The following is a 17,424-nucleotide window of genomic DNA, read 5'->3' as shown; positions in this document are numbered from 1 at the left end:
CATATTCATATACATATTACATATTACATATTACAGATGCATATATAAGCTCAAATCTAAAACGGAATTGAGGATTTCATCCATTTTCACCGGGAAAATGGAATTATTTGAAGAAGTTTATGTCTTCCCTTAAAAACCAATTACATAATTTATTCATGAGAAATATTTCTCTCCTCTCCCCTCTCCATGTTATCAAGAGCAGGAACAGCAAAGTATGTCTAAACAACATTCACAAGTCTCATAGCAGCAGAAACAGCAACACAGGGTAAACAAACTGCGTCACAACAATCACAAAAGCAAGGGGGGAAACAATTATATATATATATATATATATAAATTCAGTCGAAAAAGGATGAGTAAAAGGGTAACTGACCGAGTTCATACTAACCAAGCGTAGAGGCAGCCTTTCTCCTCATGGCGCCTTTTAATATGCTCAACACTCGACATTTCTTGATACCCTGGCGGTGCATCCATTTTCTCGTGTGTTTCTTTCTCCCACCAAAAGCAACACAGAAAAACAGAGAATGCTGTTAGATTGCTGTGCAACAACAAATTGAGGCTTACAAATTCGGATGGATGATAAAAGCCAACGATTTTTGTCATTGAATTGAATGATGGTAGTGTCCCATTTGGTATTAATTGTTGGTCCCCCCATGTAACATCTATAATCCGATTCCTCCTCATGCATAACTTGTAACCACAAAAAAAAAAAAAAAAAAAAAAAAAAAGAAAAAAAAGAGAGGATATTTTGGCTGGTACAGCTTGTGAGTTGTAATTCATAAATTATAATTATGTCATCAACATTATACGGCTCGTTTCATTCGTCTCCTTCATGATTCTTCTTTATGAGCTTCAGTAGGCAGGTGGACGGACACTAGACAGACAGACGGACATAAATACATACATACATACATACATAGGTATCTCTACACATTCTTGCAGGCGATGTGAGGTCTCCGTCCAAATGAAGATGGAAGTCAAATTCCAATGGCATGACCAGCGGGGCTTCCCGTGATCCAGCTTTATCTTTCCATGAGTGGATCCCTACTAAAACATGACACATCATTTAGCATTGGAATCTAGATTTATAGATGACCCTTTAATGTGCAGAAGAAGATCCAAAGTTTATCTACTCTAAATGCCTTTTTTCACAAGCAAGACAAAAGCACTAACACAATAACACAAAAATCTGTAGCATACATCAGTGAAAAGTTGTTCCAAAAGTCAGTGTAACAACATTTAGATTTATGAACTTCACCTAGTACATGTGATTCCGTGCTAGCGCAGGTCAAACATGTTGTCCCAAACCCGAAAACTACCCACCTCCCAAAAAAAAAAAACGAAATGGGGAGGACATAAATTTAGCTATACATCTTTTGGACATTGGAAAGCCAATGGCTTAACATTCATAAGCACGATCACCATCTAATTAATAGGGAGACAAAATACAACTTACAAACGACAGGCCACAACAAACCACCCTTCTGTAAAGATACAAGATGTGTCAACAAACATAACGTCAAGCAAAAGGGTTCCTTACGATCTTCTTCAGCGCAGCAGGATCATGATCAATACAATTCAAAACAACATCCAAGCACTAACACGAATCCATTAGTCATCTCTTGGTCCGATTCAGAACCAAAATTTTGATACTCAATTAGAGCTGTCACATTATGCATGCCAAATTCCGTTACTTGAGAATTTAGCAGACAACAGGACAAGCAGCAGTCTTTATCGGAGCTAAAAAGTTACAAGCTACGGGTTGGACACCAGCAGCAGTTTCCAAGCGTTCCCATGTTAACCTGCGCTTCTCAGCTGCAGCGCTTGACCTTATATCTTCCTCCTCCAACTTACATTGGCAGGCAAGTACCAGCTCCTCATCCATATCGCTAAACATCTTCTTCACGTTCAGCGTCAGGTTCAACACTGCTTGATTCCAGTGGTTTTGGGTGTTTCGCTCAATCGCTGGGAAGACAAGCGGCAAGATCACCTGGCGGTTATGCGCAATAAGGTTAAGGATGTGTTCATTGTTCCACAGCAAGTGAGATCGTTCAGCCACCTGAAAAGAAGAAAAAATGTCAAAAAAGAAAAGGAAAAGGGATGAAATAATATCATTTAACAGCTTCACCTCCCCATTGTGATGCTAATACATGGCTCTTTATTATCATCAAGCAGATTTTCGGCCAAATAAAGAAAACCAAACTACGAAACCAAGAAGTACAATAATTACAATTTGGGCAGGGAGATCCAATCTATGCAGCATAATATTACCTGGTAATGGGAACTATTGAGGCAGCATCTTATTCGCCGGAACAGTGGGACCATGACCTTTTGGAACTCGTCCATGCTAGTCATTTCCAAAACCTCTTCTAACTCACTCAAAAACATCAACTCCTTCTGGCTATTTGTTACTGGCCAGTACTTCAACAACCCTTTTATTACAGTACTTGCCAACTTCGGATCCTTATCTATAAACTGTACAACACAATATGTCAATTGCTGATGATAAATACCCACTGACTTTGGTTTGTGTAGAGGAATCAGAGCCCTCCACAAAAATATCTTGTGTTCCTCCTTCAGTGGCAAAGCAAACCCGCTAATTACACTCCCAAAAATCTCCAACAGCTCCGAAATTCCATTATGCCTTTCAGTTTCGAAAACAAACCGATATATGATATTGCTGACAGCTTTTCTTATAAAAGGTCTGTGTACCATGAATTTTCCATAAATCCTATGCAGAATGGTTTTCAAACAGTCTCTTTCTCTTGGGTCCTCAGAGTCAAAGAGATCAAGTAATTTTACGATAAAAGAATGATCCACATGCTTTTTCGCCACCTTTATGTCAAGTGAACTATAACTGATAAACCGAACCAGAAGATCATACACAATTTGCAGATGTGACCAAGCAGGATCAAACAATGGTTCTTCATCGTCTGTTTCACCCCCAGTAAAATTAGATCGGTATTTAGGTGGGAAAACTCTAAACAGGTTCATTGCACACATCTTACACAAGGCAGAAATCGCTGGTTCACTGAACTTTGCAGATCCAGAAGAAACAAAATCAACAAGTTCTATCAATGTTTCACGTTTAAGATCTTGCTTAACTGGATCACTGGAATCAATGAACTCGCAGCAAAGGTTCAGCTTGCTGATAAACAGATTATGCTTCTGTGGATTTGAAACCTCTTTGAAGGATAGATGGGGCTCTACTGCCTCAGCTCCAGCTGCAATGCTTGATGGGAAAACTGCTGAAGACACCCGTTTGACAACATTTAATTTGCTTGTAAGAGAACTGCCACCAATTGTACATTGGAACCCATTGCCCAAATTGGGAGTATTGCTGCCAGAATCACTCCCTGCAGAATCTAATGAATCAGATTTTGGCGACTTGCGGGGGAGTTTGCTTAGAATTTGCTTAAGCATGGTGGAACTCCTGCAAAATCCAGCCAATACGTTACATGGATTAAGTTGTAGCAAACGAATCCATACATCAATACATAAAACTCTCAAACAGAATATCATTGAGCATAGCACAATGGTTTATACTAGGATTGTTAAAAGGCAACAAAAGACTTCAACTGCATAAGTAGTAACTGGAAATGAAAGACGGACTGAGCAGAGCACCACTAAACAAGTGGTCTTCAAATCAGAGTAATATCTACATGACCATATTTCTTCAGTAAAATCCAGACAGAAAGCCTACGCAAGTAACAACTGAAATGAATCTTTCACGCCCTTTGGCAGTAGAGTTGCCAAGTAACTAATACTAATGTCATTGTCCAGCAGATGGTAAATCCAGATCAAACTCAAAAGCAAATAATTCAAAACATGAAGAATTTGTATATCAATGAAAATCTAATAAATACTTTAGGCTTACTAAAGAAGACATCAACCAGACCAGACCATACCAGACCAGAAAAGAAAGAAACAACTAATTAGCAAAAATTATAAGATAATAAAAATAATAAATGCATAAAGTTATTAGATTTTGGTACAGCAACCAAATTGGTCAATGGAAACTCAGATCTGGAACAAAAGTATGAGAACAAAAAGAGAATTATAACATAGATCTACACTGCAGCACACGTACTAGACTGACGACCAAAACCAGATCAGAAATCATAAGACTCTCTTAAAAAAGAAAGCTTGGCCATGATCTATACAATGCATACTCTGAATTTATGTTAAAGATAAGAACTTGGAAGTCTCTGCACTTCAGCTAAACTAAACATTCAGAGAGAGAGAGAGAGAGAGAGAGAAACCTGTTTTTGAGCTGCTGGATATGCTTGAAAAACAACACAGAGAGACCTTTTTAGCAAAGGAGAGAAGCACAGAAAGAGCTCATGATAACCTCAAAACTACCCAAAATGTAATTTTGGTCGAGAAAGCAATTTACTTTGAAATAAAATTAAAAAAAATACATACGGCAGGCAGAGAAAGGCTGTGTTTGGCTGTGGAGCTGTCTCTTTTCGAAATGATTTTGATCCACTATTTCCTTTTATGTTGGACTACGGAGGGACCTCCATGGAAGATCACTAAGAGGTCCTCGATACAAGAGAATAGGCGGTGTGGCATTTTCTGAGAATTGCAGGTACCAGTCTCCACCAACAGAAGGTAAGGAAAATAATATATTGGGTAATAAGCAATACAAAATTAAAGTTTGAAACTTTGGGTTCAGTTGGTAAAGAAAGAAATTAAAAATAAAAATGTATGAAAAAACTATTCATAATATTCTCAAAGCTTTGCTTGACTGAGCTGAAAAAGATCTGGATTGGATTTTCATTTGGTAAAAGTTTTGCTATTATTGTACTTGTGGGGCACCGAAAGCAGCCTTATTGTACCAGGTAGCAGTAGCACCAACCCTAGTATGATGGTTTTTTTTTTCTTTAACTGGTATTTTTGTTGGCAATTGATTTACTGATATTTGATTTGATTAGCCCCAAGAAAAAGAAGAGGGTAGATTTGGCATAATTCAAGTCCCAACCTTTATCCAAAAGAAAACACACAAACCGCCTCACCTCTTCTGCAGTAAATATTCTTTTACTTGCTCGGCTTTAGATACTGTTTTCTGGTTTAACTGTGTGTCTTCTGCTGTTAATCTTCTGTCAATTCCAAAAGGCTGATTCTTTGTCTTGAAGGAAGTTTCTCCCTTAAGGATTTTATGTTAAGCATTCGTTAAGAATTTTTAATATCAGTCATCTATTAGATATGTAAGTGGGTTACATAATTTTCATATATACGATTCAATGACGTCTTAAATTAAAATTTTTTAACCAATCTTTAACATAAAACCCTTAATAAATCATTATCCTTGAAGAAAGAATCTTAAAAAGAACCATTATGTTGGCAAATTTAAGTAAAGGTTAAGTCTTTGATTTGTTCAATTGTTCCCAAAAGACAATGATGGGATCAAAATGATAACAAAATGACAAAATATAGGGCCAAGCCCAAGTCTTGTTCTAGCCCCCACACACCACACCCACAGGGTGTTCCTTTATAAGTTGGTAAGGAGAGAAAACATGTACATTTAAAAAATCATATGCTAAAAGGTCGGAGGAGCTACTTATAAGCAGAGAAGACCAAATGATTCACATAGCAGTAACTTTATTTCTGGTAACTCCAATGTAATAATACATTGCTTCACTTTCTTGGCCGAATTATGCTTTGCCAGTAAAAAAGCTAGCGTTTTAGCAGCTCTGCTTTTTAAGCCGGAGCAATTTTCTCAAAAGGGTCATGGCCCATTGGCCATTTGGTTTGGCCCTTCCATCCCACTGAGAAGAATTCAGAATGTATTCGCTTGGATTAATTTAATTATGCCTTTGCTTTGCCCTGTTTGACCTTGTAAACACAGATCCCATTGAGTTTACTTACTCTTATGACATATTAGAAAATAAATGATAGGTGGTGTATATTTAATAATCTTATTTAGGAACACCAAATTAAGGATAATTAATATTTAATGGGGAAGTTATTAATATTTGGGAGAATTTAACAGCAAATTGCACATGACTTTGATTCAGTACATGTACAGTGTACTCACTCATTCATGAGATATATGATGATGGTGTCAGCAAACAAAGGTCATGAAAGCACGCTAGCTGTAATTACAATCAAGATCCACTGAAAGACATGAAATTGGAATAAAAAGGTGAAAAGAAAAGGGTACAATCTAGATTTCTCTCTTATTCTCACTGATGGGAAAAAAAACAGAAAACCAGAAAAAGGAGGGGTCTGTGTTGGATCCTAAACACTGATATGGTCCTAATTAATAAGAAAAACACAGGGCCCATCTAATATATGTACGTACATGTGCTTGATCAGTACCATTCATTTCATTGTGGCAGAACCTGAGACGTCCTTGGAGCTGCATGCAAATTTGCAATGCATATAAATAATTGCAGACATAAATATCAACATATGACAACCTTTTAAAGAAGAAGAAGAAGAAGAAGTTTGCATTAAATACTAAAAATGGAGAAAATTATTGAGAAATAATTTGTTTATAGTGAAGTAAAGCAGTAGGCCATTAGCTAGTTTACCTATCCCAACAGCCTCTGAACTTTTCATCAACCGAATACGCTTGCATGATTCTATAAACATTCTGCACCCATCACACAACCATGCATATATTTTAGAAATTAATGTCTCTGTGAAGTGAACACACTTTTATATTTCATCAGCAGCAGTTGAAAATAGAACTCTTACTTCCAAGGGACGTCTCCAACTAACATCCAGTCCCCATCCTTGTCTTCATATGTCATCACCATATATTCATCCATTCCTTTCACTGCAGGTTTCATAAGCTGCTCCTGGTTGCTCGTAGTATCCTCCACATACTTACCTAATTAAACCATTAACGATCCATATAATTTTTTAACATTTACACACATAAGTAAGACCAAGTAATTAATTATTAATAACCTTGTAATTAGTGTATATATAACAACTAATTAAGCAATATTATGCTCACCGCTTGTAATGAAGGAAGGGAACATTTGGTCTAAGGCTCTCAATAGCTCCTGATAACTTTTGTACATGTCTAAGTCTAGTTTCCGCAAGTAAGGAGCTCCATCTGCACCCACTTTTACATACGTGCTCTTGCTCTTCATCTTGCTCTCCACCAACGCCTTCTGTCTCAACGATCTCACTGGAGGCCACCCAACTACTCTTGCCCTGAATATCAAAACCCCAAACACACATACTATCAATTGATAACATGTACACGACGACGACACTATGACATATACAAATCCCAAAGAACTCTCCTCGTCTAATAATTTCACAGTCTGATGACAATCTCGTCAAATAGTATATAGAAAAAGACCATTTCACCACAAATTAAAGCAACATTTTTATGTGTAGTTACATTGCAGCTGGGGATTTCACGGCAGTAGTTGTCCTGCTACTTGAGCTGGAGGAGGAGTAGTTGTTGTAATGAGCTTCCAACTTCCCATCCACTTTGATTTGGCTACGTGGCTCGCAGCTGGTAAAGCTTTCCAGGCCAATATTCTGATCAACGGTCTCCATGAACCCCCGTTTCACGCTGCAGCTACCACTCTTGATTCCTCCGAAGAAATGATCAGCTGCTGATGAAGAACAACGTCGTGGACGACCAGGCAGTCCTAAGGTGAGCTCAGTGTCCTTAAAATCCATGCTTTTGCTGACATCATCATCGTCAACAGCATCCGGTGGCATGTTCATGTTGATTAGTAAGTATGCTGTCCCAAAATCCAAAATCCAAAATCTAAATGCAATGCTCAAAAAACATCAAATGCTGCTTCTTGGTGTTGGGTGATTTTGTAGGGTGTGAACGTGTGGTGGTGGTTGTTGATTTTGCTGCAGCTTCTATGTACCTATGTACCTGTACACACACACACACACACATATATATATATATATAGAGAGAGAGAGAGAGAGAGAATTGAATGAATGACTGGAGGAGGGTTGCCAATGACTGGAGGTGGTAGAAAATTGAATGACTGGAGGAGGGTTGCCAATGAGCAGAGGCCACGTGTGGAAGCGCTGCTTGCGGTTGACATGCATGGTTTGACAGTAGCAGCTTAGAAGTTTGTGCCGCCTGCCGATACATTCAATCCAAATCAGTTTCTGTCACTCTCTCTGAATCAGCTTTACGTCCTAAAATATACAATTTAGTCATTTACTTACTAAATTTTACTCTACATTGCTGATGCTGGAAATGTCTGTCTGATTGTACAAGGAAATTTCCACATCAGCAATAGTACTCATTGATGTAATGTATAATGTATGCATGTGACACAGTCAATTTAATGGTTATCAGTTTTGAAGAGGTAACTAATTACACTCTTTGGATGAGCCGGGCCAACTGTAAACTTTGGGGTCAGTTGTTCAAACCCTACTGCTGTTGTGGGAGTTCCTGATTTACCAGCACATACATTGTGGGATTGAGAGTGTGGGCCGGGGTTTACCTGATCTTTATCCTTCATAACTTGAAACAAAAACAAAAACTAATTAGATTCTTCCTCTTCTCTTTAATCAGGAATAGTTAAATTCAAAACTTTACACAGAAATGGATGAGCTACATACATGATGAGTTCTTGTAGGATTTCTTGAAACCAAGTTATAATGATAGAACAATAACAAAATAAATGTATTAATCCTCGCTCCACAATCCACACGTTAATAGACTTGGATCCTTAAACCCAAAGTTGTGAAAAATAAACTATAAAACTTAGAGTGTGGTGGGGGAATAAGGATAATGATCTGTAGCTTAAAGTGTTTCAGAGTTTCCAAATGTAAGGATGAAGTATGGCGACAAGCATGTGACAAGTGTTGGAATGTCGGCAACGTGTCGCCTTCCTATTCATCGTATCTAAACTCCAAAAGTGCCAGCCATGAAAATAAGGAAGATGCTGCTGGGCTGAGGTTACAGCTAAAAACTTCTCGCTGTTAAAAACCGGAAGCGGCCCCTAGCTTTATACAAACCGGTTTCAACTCTTCTTCTCTGTGTTTTTATTTTGTCGGAGTCTTAACTTGAGATTAGGTGTTAATATTCTCATTTTCCCATTAATCAATTAATATGTTATATAGGATGCGTATTAGATCAGTTATCAAGTCATATCAGTGTCTCTTTACTTTCGGAATCTCTTTACTTTACAAGTCATCCCTAAAACCGTCGTTACCTTCGGAATCTCACTATTGTGAAGACAATGGTGAGATTCATAGGATTCGACATCAACCACCAAATCCAGCTGAGTTAAGAGCATAGGATTCATGAGTAGTTGGCACGTGTTATAAATAATATACTATAATTAATGTAGTGATTTGCGCCGTTAACTCTAATTAAGCACTTGGGATTGCTGCCTAATCATGTGGGGGTCTCATGCTGGGTATGAGAGCTTCCAACCTATTTATGTGCATTCATGAGTTGTATTAACAACACATCCCTTAAATATGGGGCTTTTTATAACAGAATTTTAATATGGGTTTGAGCTTCCAACATATTCTATGATTCCCTTAATTAAACTCTTTCAGACATGGCCCACTATAGAAATGGCCCAGAATGAGCCAGCCACAGCTTTCAGGCCAACTACGAAACGAAACCATGCCCGCCAAAACCAAGTGTCAACATATTTTTCTGTTCTTTTTTTGGATTAAAGAGATTCCTTTGTGCAGTACCGCACCATTTGATTCACGGAATAAATTTGAGGGGAACATGAGAAATTCATTTTCCACATTTGATAATGTTAGGAAAGTTACCGGAAAATATCACTTTATTTAATTTCCCATGTTTATTTTAAATAGGAATGAAAAACAAAATTTGTATAAATTTTCAATTATATCCATATTAAATTAAATAAAAAAAATAATGCATTTAATGATATATTGTAATTCTAAATTGTTAATGGAGAGAAAATAGTCATGAAAAATATTTATTTAATATTAGCTCATTTTTCCAAACTTTCCTATAAGGAGAGAAAACAAAACTCAAGTTAAGAAGATAGCTTCACTTCTCTCCTTACTTTCCCATGGAAACGATTTCCCATGCTTAGACTTACCAAACATGGGAAAGTAATTGATTTCTCATTTCCAAGTCTTATTTCCCATAAAGAGACTACAAGTTTTCTCTATGAAAATATAAAATGAGGCGTCTAATAAATAAAATAAATAAATAAACTGCTAAGGTAGAGAAAACAGTGCAAGCCGATGTCATTATTCATTAACGTTTCAGCCGTATTAAACGATCCAAATGTGAACCAAACCAATGAAAAAAATTTCCCACATCTAACCAGAAAAAATGGCCAAAAAAAAATATACACGTCTTGTCTTGCCCAGTTTAACCAAGGCAATTAACCTGGAGGTACAGCTACAGCTAAGGTTCCAAGAGAGAGAGAGAGAACACAACGGCTAATTACAACGGGACTACATTTTATCTTTTTCGAATGATGACACAGATGGGAGAGAGAATATATATAAATTATATATATAGAAAGAAGAAACATATATAAATCCGAGAAACACGAGCAGGATTCTACAGAAGCAATGGGCACACGGCGAGGTGACTAGTGACGATCCATCCAGCCTTAAAAGAACCCAAATATTTTGCTAAGCGCTTTCTGCCGGAAGCTGACCCACAATCCCAAGATTGTTGGCATATTTGGGCCTCCACTCAGTCCTTCCCCTTACAATCTCAGCTCCTTCCTCAAGTCGGAGCAAGTGCTGGCACTCAACGCCACCATTGCTTCCCAAATTGCCAATATCAGCACCTGAGACTGCAGTCAGGGACTGAAGCACACTGTCCCGCCCGCACTCCCTTCTATACTCCAGAGTCAGAGAAGAAAGCTCGTGACTCTCCAAGATTGGCAAGGGAGCACTCTGCATCAACCAGAATCAGCTTTCAATTAGAGGAATGTAAGATTAGAAGCAGAAGCAGTTCTCACAGAAAAATATTGATCATCCATCTATCCAAAAACTCTACATAACGCATCCACTAACTACTTTAGGCCCACTATATAAGTTTAATTTCAACTGGTTTTCAGAATCAGTAGACCCGGTAGTACATTGCACACCATCTCTTGAACTGCTGAAAAGAAGTGAAATTTCCATGGAAAGAAGCCTACCTCAAGGATCCAGCCAATGTACTTCACATTATTAACATGCTGGTTGATATCTAAATCACCCCACCTAGGCTGCAAATAGAAAAGTATCCTTCAGGGTGAGCTGGCAGCTAAATCAATAACAAATTCTGTGCAAAGATGATTGACGTACAGTTAAACCAGTGCGAACAAAGTCCGCTGTCTTGTCGTCAAGTTTCAGCAGTTTCCTGCTGTCCTCCTCCACAACAGGAGGAGAATTCATAAAAAAAGGCTCTATTTCACCTCGAACTTCATCAGGAATTTTGGATAATCTCCTCGTCAGCTTATTCATCATCACCCACACACTGCAAAAGCATCAAATCCCAATCAAATACCATTTAATTGTGCTAGCACACTATATTGCTAGTTGACTTGTCAAAAGCTATCTTGGATCAGCAACATGTGAGCCATTGAAAACATTTATTAAATTATTTGTGAAAAAAGAACAAGATACCTAGTGGCTCTTGTTAAAATTTGGCCAGTTTTGCAATCCTGGAGGATCCAATCACGACGCATACCATTCTTCCCAGAGGCACTAACCCAAGTGTCAACTTGAACAACGTCACCCCTGCAAGATAGAAAGAAACTACTTCAGCCCATCACCATAATAGTCCAATCAAATTAATAAGTAACATACTCTTATTCTCTCATTCAAAGATAAATAATTATACAAAGTAATCAGATAAAACAAATGGCAAAAAACTTGTCAGTTTAACCTAGTTGGGTGTAGAATTATATATCAGTACAAACGAATTAAGAATCAGAAGTCATCGAAACCTTAACACTCATTCTTGTATTGGGAGTTTAGTTGGCTTCTACATCAAGCATTTTTCCCCTACCAAAACAACTATATCAACTCTGACAGAATCAGAATGCAAATGCATATGAACACATCACAGGAGCAAGCCGATCAAGTTCATGATACAGTAAACCTTCATGCCAAAATCATTATACACAGTGACAAAAGATAATAAATAGCATTTCAAAATTTCAATACACAGTGAAGGAAAAAGAAGAATCTTAATGAGAAAATGAGCAATTCGCTTGGCATATCTACAAATAACACCTTGAATTACTTTTCTGAAACCATACATCAACCATGTGCCCGTGTTTGATATGAACATCAAATTCAAACGGTAACTTTTTAAGTGTCCCCACTGCTCTTCAAGGCATGATCTCAAATTCCCAGTGCTATGCCGCAAAAACATATTCCCCAAACAACTTTGATAGCAACTTCAACAACAAACTCATATACCCAACATCAACAGCAAGCTAGATTGGACAAACCAAGTTACCAATTCAATTGGCTTTTTCCTTGCCCTAAATCTAAGACTCCCACTTTAATTTCAGAACTTCAACTTATAGCAAAACTAGCAAGACTTGCTCCAATGCCTAGAGGCAATTTCACAGACAAGCAGACAAGTCCTTCAGAGCACCATGTCAGATGCAATCTCAATGACATCAAGTTATATGTTAATTATCTCAAATACTGGTCAATTTTTATCATGTCTGATGTTGCTATAACTTATAACCCTCCAGAGATAACAAAAAGTTAAAGATATTTAGAGTAAAATATATCATCAAATTCTTCTTTCAGAGAGAAAAAAAATCAAGAAATCCCAAGATGTCATAGCATGAAAGTACGCACAATTATACTATGCATTAATAATAATCGTTTTTTAATTAAGAACAAACTAAAATTCTTCTCTTCATGGATTAGCATAAATGAGCAATTTCTCCAACAGGGATAAACATAAAAGAACTTTCTCTTTCAGATAATATGGGTTATGCCTGACAAATCAACAAAGTGTCATTGCAACTGGAACACAAATAAAGGACTTCAAATTTCAAACTAAATAATGCTGCATCATCTTAACAAAATTTTACAGATACCATGAACTATACAGAATTCATATAATAGATAATAGCGAATCTAGTTGACTTACCAAGTAGGATAGCGGTCTACTACAACCTGCATTTTAGTTACCACCCATATCAGGTTCCTTACTGACATCTCTGGTGTTGAACCAAAGCCATCTCCCAAAAGCCCAGCAGTCTTAACATGATTAAGTGCTGTTTCCTGCAGCCAGAAAAGAAAAGTAAACAACGTCAAGGCTTGTAAAGAAGAAAATGAAATTCAAGCTCAAGCACACAAAAACAGTTACATAAACACGCATTTTTTAGTTTTAATCTCTCCACTACAAATTTATATAACGAATGCATCTTCAAAAGCTATAACCATGAAATTGAATGTGTCAAAAACCTGTAAATGATTCATTAACGTCTCTATTGAAGCCGTACGATCAGCACCTATTTCATATGATCTAATTGAGAAGTTTTGGCGGAAGACAAGACCATCCTGAACAATTCTTCCTAAACCAAATGGGTCAATAAGCATGTCAGGCCGCTTGGGTTTCCAATCAAGCATCGTCCATTGCTTCTCTGCAGCCAAGAAGATTGTGGTAATAGCAGCAAGGAGCACACTCCAATCAGGTAATTGGTTAATGAAAGTCCGTGCAGGAGGGGATGACATGTCATCCCCATTCTTCCCACTTTCAACAGTTGCCAAACCAACGCTAGTGCCATTTATCTTTGAAGGGGCTTGAGCATTTGCCTTTACCTGCAAACTGCCCGATGCAGATTTCGATTTGAGTCCTAAACCAGCAGACCCAGGTCCAAGCTTGGCATTTTTGGCACCAGAGTCTTGGTTCGGAGAAGGAATTGGAAAGATCGACGAAGTAGCAGCAGTGGCGACCATGATGACAATTCAGTCAGAGCGAAGGGTTAGCAATCAATGCGCTGCAACAGTAAAATACAAACCGTGTCAATATTGTTTCATAGTACGGGGTGCAAGAATAGTCAAATCTTCAGCAAAATGCAGAAAAACGCCAACATGTTACCACTGCAGGCATCAACCTAATAACCGATCAACAGGTCCAAAACGTTCAATAACTAAATTACAACAAACACCGAGAATAATATTCTTCATAAACAAATTACGCTAACAACATTATCTGATTCAGTTTTCAGTACCCAACAAAAAAGCATAAAATTGTGTTCTACATTTCTGAAGAAATTTTTTTTTTCTAGAAACCATTCTACTATCAGAAACTTCGAATATTTTGCTCTATATTCAAATTCGAAAAACATATTATCCTTATAGAACTGCAAAACGGAGGAAGAACAAATAACAATCAATTTGACCCCATACGAAACTGGCAATTAAACTTTTCGGCAAAAGTTTCCATCTTCAATAACGGAACTCCAAAAGACAAAACACAAGTGACAGAGAAACCTAAAATCATTGGGGGGGAAAAATGGGTAAGCCACAGAAATAAAGAAAACTTTATAAGAACCTTCAAGGAAATTTAATTGCCTCTAAAATACAAGAACTTTGGAAGCACATCAATTAACCTACTAAGGCCTAAAAATTTAAAATTTTGCGCATGTATGCAGAGGAAATCAAGGTAGATCTGAGCTTACAGCTACACATACCAAGTGAGAAATCACGCAAATTTCACGTCATAAACCAAAACAAAAACTTGTAAATGAATCAAGAACCATTTTGCCGCTTCGTTCCTCCAAGCAAATAAACTTGTTATTTTGATGCCTTCGGTTGCGGAGAAAATGTGGAAATAAAAGAGAATAATTCAAAATTTCAATTTTTTAAAAATAGATCTCTGATTTTAAAAACCAAACAAAAGACCTCCGCTCAACCAAACGGAAACCGAAACAACGCGGCAACATTTTCATATCATTCTGTTTACCTCAACTTTCTCGGCAACCAAACAGACACACTCCGGATCAGACGTGAAAAATGAAATATATCTGGACCTCCTCGGCCCTTACCTTAACCAGCGAGAGAAATAACCCGAACAAACTCAAAAGGTGTGCAATTCAAAGCAGAGGGGAGGGCTATTGCGTCATTTTGGATGGGAAAACCCTCTTTTTCTGCGTAATTTCTAGGGTTTGTGATTCTTCCTTGGTGTTTCTTTTAGCTTTTTTTCAAAAGCAAAAATAAAACTGAGAGAAGAGAAAGCGAGAGAGAGAGAGAGAGAGAGAGAGAAGGGATTTAGGGCCAGCGGGTTTGCGGGTGGTGGGGAATTGGCTTCCAGCGACTTAATATATAGTTTCCACCTGGCTTTACTTAAATCCCGCCTCATGTTCAACTTCCAAACTTCTTCCAACACTATTCTCCTTCCATTTACGTCTTTGCCCTTTCCCTTTTTAATATTTTTCTCCTTTTCTTCATAAAATTAAATTGCCATCAATTATTGTTGAGGCACCGTTTATTTATTTTTTAAATGACCCTTTTTTTTTTTGGTGGCCAAATAAATAACTTTTCTTTTGACTGGGGAATAAAATGTTAAGAGTCCCAGAGAACTTAGATGATTAAAGATGTTTTTTTTTTGTTAGGAGTCCCATAAAAATGTTATTATTAAAATGTTTACAAACTGTCTTTGGATAGAGGGAGATATCCTATAGAATCCTATCTAAAATTTTATTTTCCTAGACCCATAGCTAAAAAATCCTCTCTTTTTTATTTAAAAATTAGAAACACGAGATTAATTTGAATATGAAATTCAATATTAAAAATACAAGAATTTCGGAGGAGATGAAACATGAGCTTAAATAGAGGAAGAAAATAAGGATTTGTAAGTAATTAAGGACTTACACTATGTACTCGAGGTTTTGTCTTCAAATTTCTTCACCCAATATCTATGCATATGAAAAAAAAAAAAAAAAAGTAAATTAAGGCATGGTCCTCTTTTTTTGGTTACATAAATTCATGACCCTTGGCACACATTGTTAATGTAATTCAAAGGTGTCAAAGAGTAATTGGCCCACCCACCTTGAAACAATAGCCGCCTTTTCACACTAGAAGGGGTATGATTATCCATCTTGTAACTTCCAAACATTAACAACAACATCGCGGCCACATATATAATATTCAAAAATAAAAAATAAAAATAAAAGTCATAATAACATATATTAGTTGAGCTACGTATCAGCTGGGTCGATGCCAAATTGAAATGCATCCCATGATCCATATCCAAAATTTATGGTGAGTAGCTCAACCATATGTGTGTGCTTAACAGTTTGAATTGCCAGCTCAAAATATGCTTTTGACACCCTCCTCTCATCTCAAATATAATACTTCATATAATATAGTTTTTTGATGTATTTGGAAGTCATCAAAACCAATTTCGTTTAGGAAGTACACCATTTTAATTCTTCCATCAATCACCTCCCAGGCTCCCATCACCCCAACCAACCACATACCACATTTTTGACTCTTCAACTTTGTTGGCTCCCCCATTACATGCAGATGCAAATCATATTCTTATTCTTCAAAATTTAAACGCACACAAAATTCGGATAATTTATTTTCTATTTTATGTGTTTACAGACGATATAATATTTGTTTATGAGATTTGAATTCAGAATCAGTCACAAAGATGAAGATATTAAAATGCATCAGTCCCGATCTCTTGGACCACAGGAGTCCAAGAGATTTGTGGTCACTCACCGTTGGATGTAAATTCAACGGTTTACTCAATCTTGAACTCATTTTAAGAAACTTTTTTGAACCATTAGATTAATATCCAACGGTGAGTGACCACAATCTTTTGAACTCCTGTGGTCCAAGAGATCAGGACTGTAAAATGCATATGTGTGTTAAGTCAGTTATTTTTAGAACAATGAGTCGACCCTTACATCTAAATAAAACCACGATTGACTATGTGTGCGTGTGCGTGTGGTGTGGGTGGCAATTTGAACGTCAATACGCTTTGCTTGTGGAACCTGTGAGAAGCTAGAAGCTGGTAAAACCCAGACGTTTCTTTTCTTTTAACAGTCAAGGCGGACTGCACAACAATAGTGACAAAGACACTACTACAACGGACACAATGCAGTGGCAACTTCGTGATTGTGAGTGCTTGGAAAGGGCAAATTGGTAAAGTCGGAAACAGTTATAAGAGCCGTTAAATAGGCTTTTAATTCGTTACTGTTTACTCAGCTTTTGGTCCCCACTCGGTGCCCTTTTCACAACCTGGCAACCAGCAATTCTATTTTATTTTGGTCTGGATGGCAACCAGCAATTAGGATTAAGGGATGGGATACAACCTGGAATTTTAACAATTAAATAATAAATTATGAAATTAAATTATAACCGGCATACAGGAAACGATAAAAGGGTAAAAATTCTGATGTTTGTGTTTATCGTATAATAAAATTATTAATCATGACTTTATTATTATTTAAAATTAATATTTGTAATTAATCGACTGATTGAGATAGTGTATCCAAC

General features: G+C 37.1%; 3 protein-coding genes across 5 annotated transcripts; all 3 read right to left on the bottom strand.

Moving 5' to 3' along the window:
* Positions 1,178–4,852, bottom strand: LOC18771725 (serine/threonine protein phosphatase 2A 57 kDa regulatory subunit B' iota isoform). 2 transcript variants are annotated; one of them, XM_020569080.1, is made up of 4 exons: positions 4,426–4,740; positions 4,263–4,285; positions 2,272–3,433; positions 1,178–2,059 (listed from the first exon to the last, which is right to left on the bottom strand). In XM_020569080.1, exons 3-4 carry the CDS (start codon positions 3,421–3,423, stop codon positions 1,703–1,705), a joined length of 1,509 nt encoding a protein of 502 aa, XP_020424669.1. In that variant the 5' UTR covers positions 3,424–3,433; positions 4,263–4,285; positions 4,426–4,740; the 3' UTR covers positions 1,178–1,702. The 2 variants fall into 2 exon arrangements, with proteins under 2 accessions (XP_020424669.1, XP_007204385.1); XM_007204323.2 differs by having other exon boundaries at positions 4,263–4,852.
* LOC18769237 (auxin-responsive protein IAA1) lies at positions 5,954–7,875 on the bottom strand. Its single transcript, XM_007204658.2, has 5 exons — positions 7,367–7,875; positions 6,971–7,173; positions 6,706–6,841; positions 6,540–6,601; positions 5,954–6,364 (listed from the first exon to the last, which is right to left on the bottom strand). The coding sequence occupies exons 1-5, from the start codon at positions 7,699–7,701 to the stop codon at positions 6,333–6,335; spliced, it is 768 nt and encodes a 255-aa protein (XP_007204720.1). The 5' UTR covers positions 7,702–7,875; the 3' UTR covers positions 5,954–6,332.
* Positions 10,165–15,229, bottom strand: LOC18770729 (palmitoyl-acyl carrier protein thioesterase, chloroplastic). 2 transcript variants are annotated; one of them, XM_007202096.2, is made up of 7 exons: positions 14,964–15,229; positions 13,378–13,913; positions 13,061–13,194; positions 11,569–11,682; positions 11,248–11,419; positions 11,100–11,168; positions 10,165–10,854 (listed from the first exon to the last, which is right to left on the bottom strand). In XM_007202096.2, the coding sequence occupies exons 2-7, from the start codon at positions 13,870–13,872 to the stop codon at positions 10,585–10,587; spliced, it is 1,254 nt and encodes a 417-aa protein (XP_007202158.1). In that variant the 5' UTR covers positions 13,873–13,913; positions 14,964–15,229; the 3' UTR covers positions 10,165–10,584. The 2 variants fall into 2 exon arrangements, with proteins under 2 accessions (XP_007202158.1, XP_020423897.1); XM_020568308.1 differs by having other exon boundaries at positions 10,388–10,854; positions 14,882–15,152.

This window comes from Prunus persica, chromosome G7 (genome assembly GCF_000346465.2).
Source record: "Prunus persica cultivar Lovell chromosome G7, Prunus_persica_NCBIv2, whole genome shotgun sequence".
In the NCBI taxonomy this organism is placed as follows: Eukaryota; Viridiplantae; Streptophyta; class Magnoliopsida; order Rosales; family Rosaceae; genus Prunus; species Prunus persica.
The sequence above is the reverse complement of the archived record's forward strand: the minus strand, read 5'-3'. Positions and strand labels throughout refer to the sequence as shown.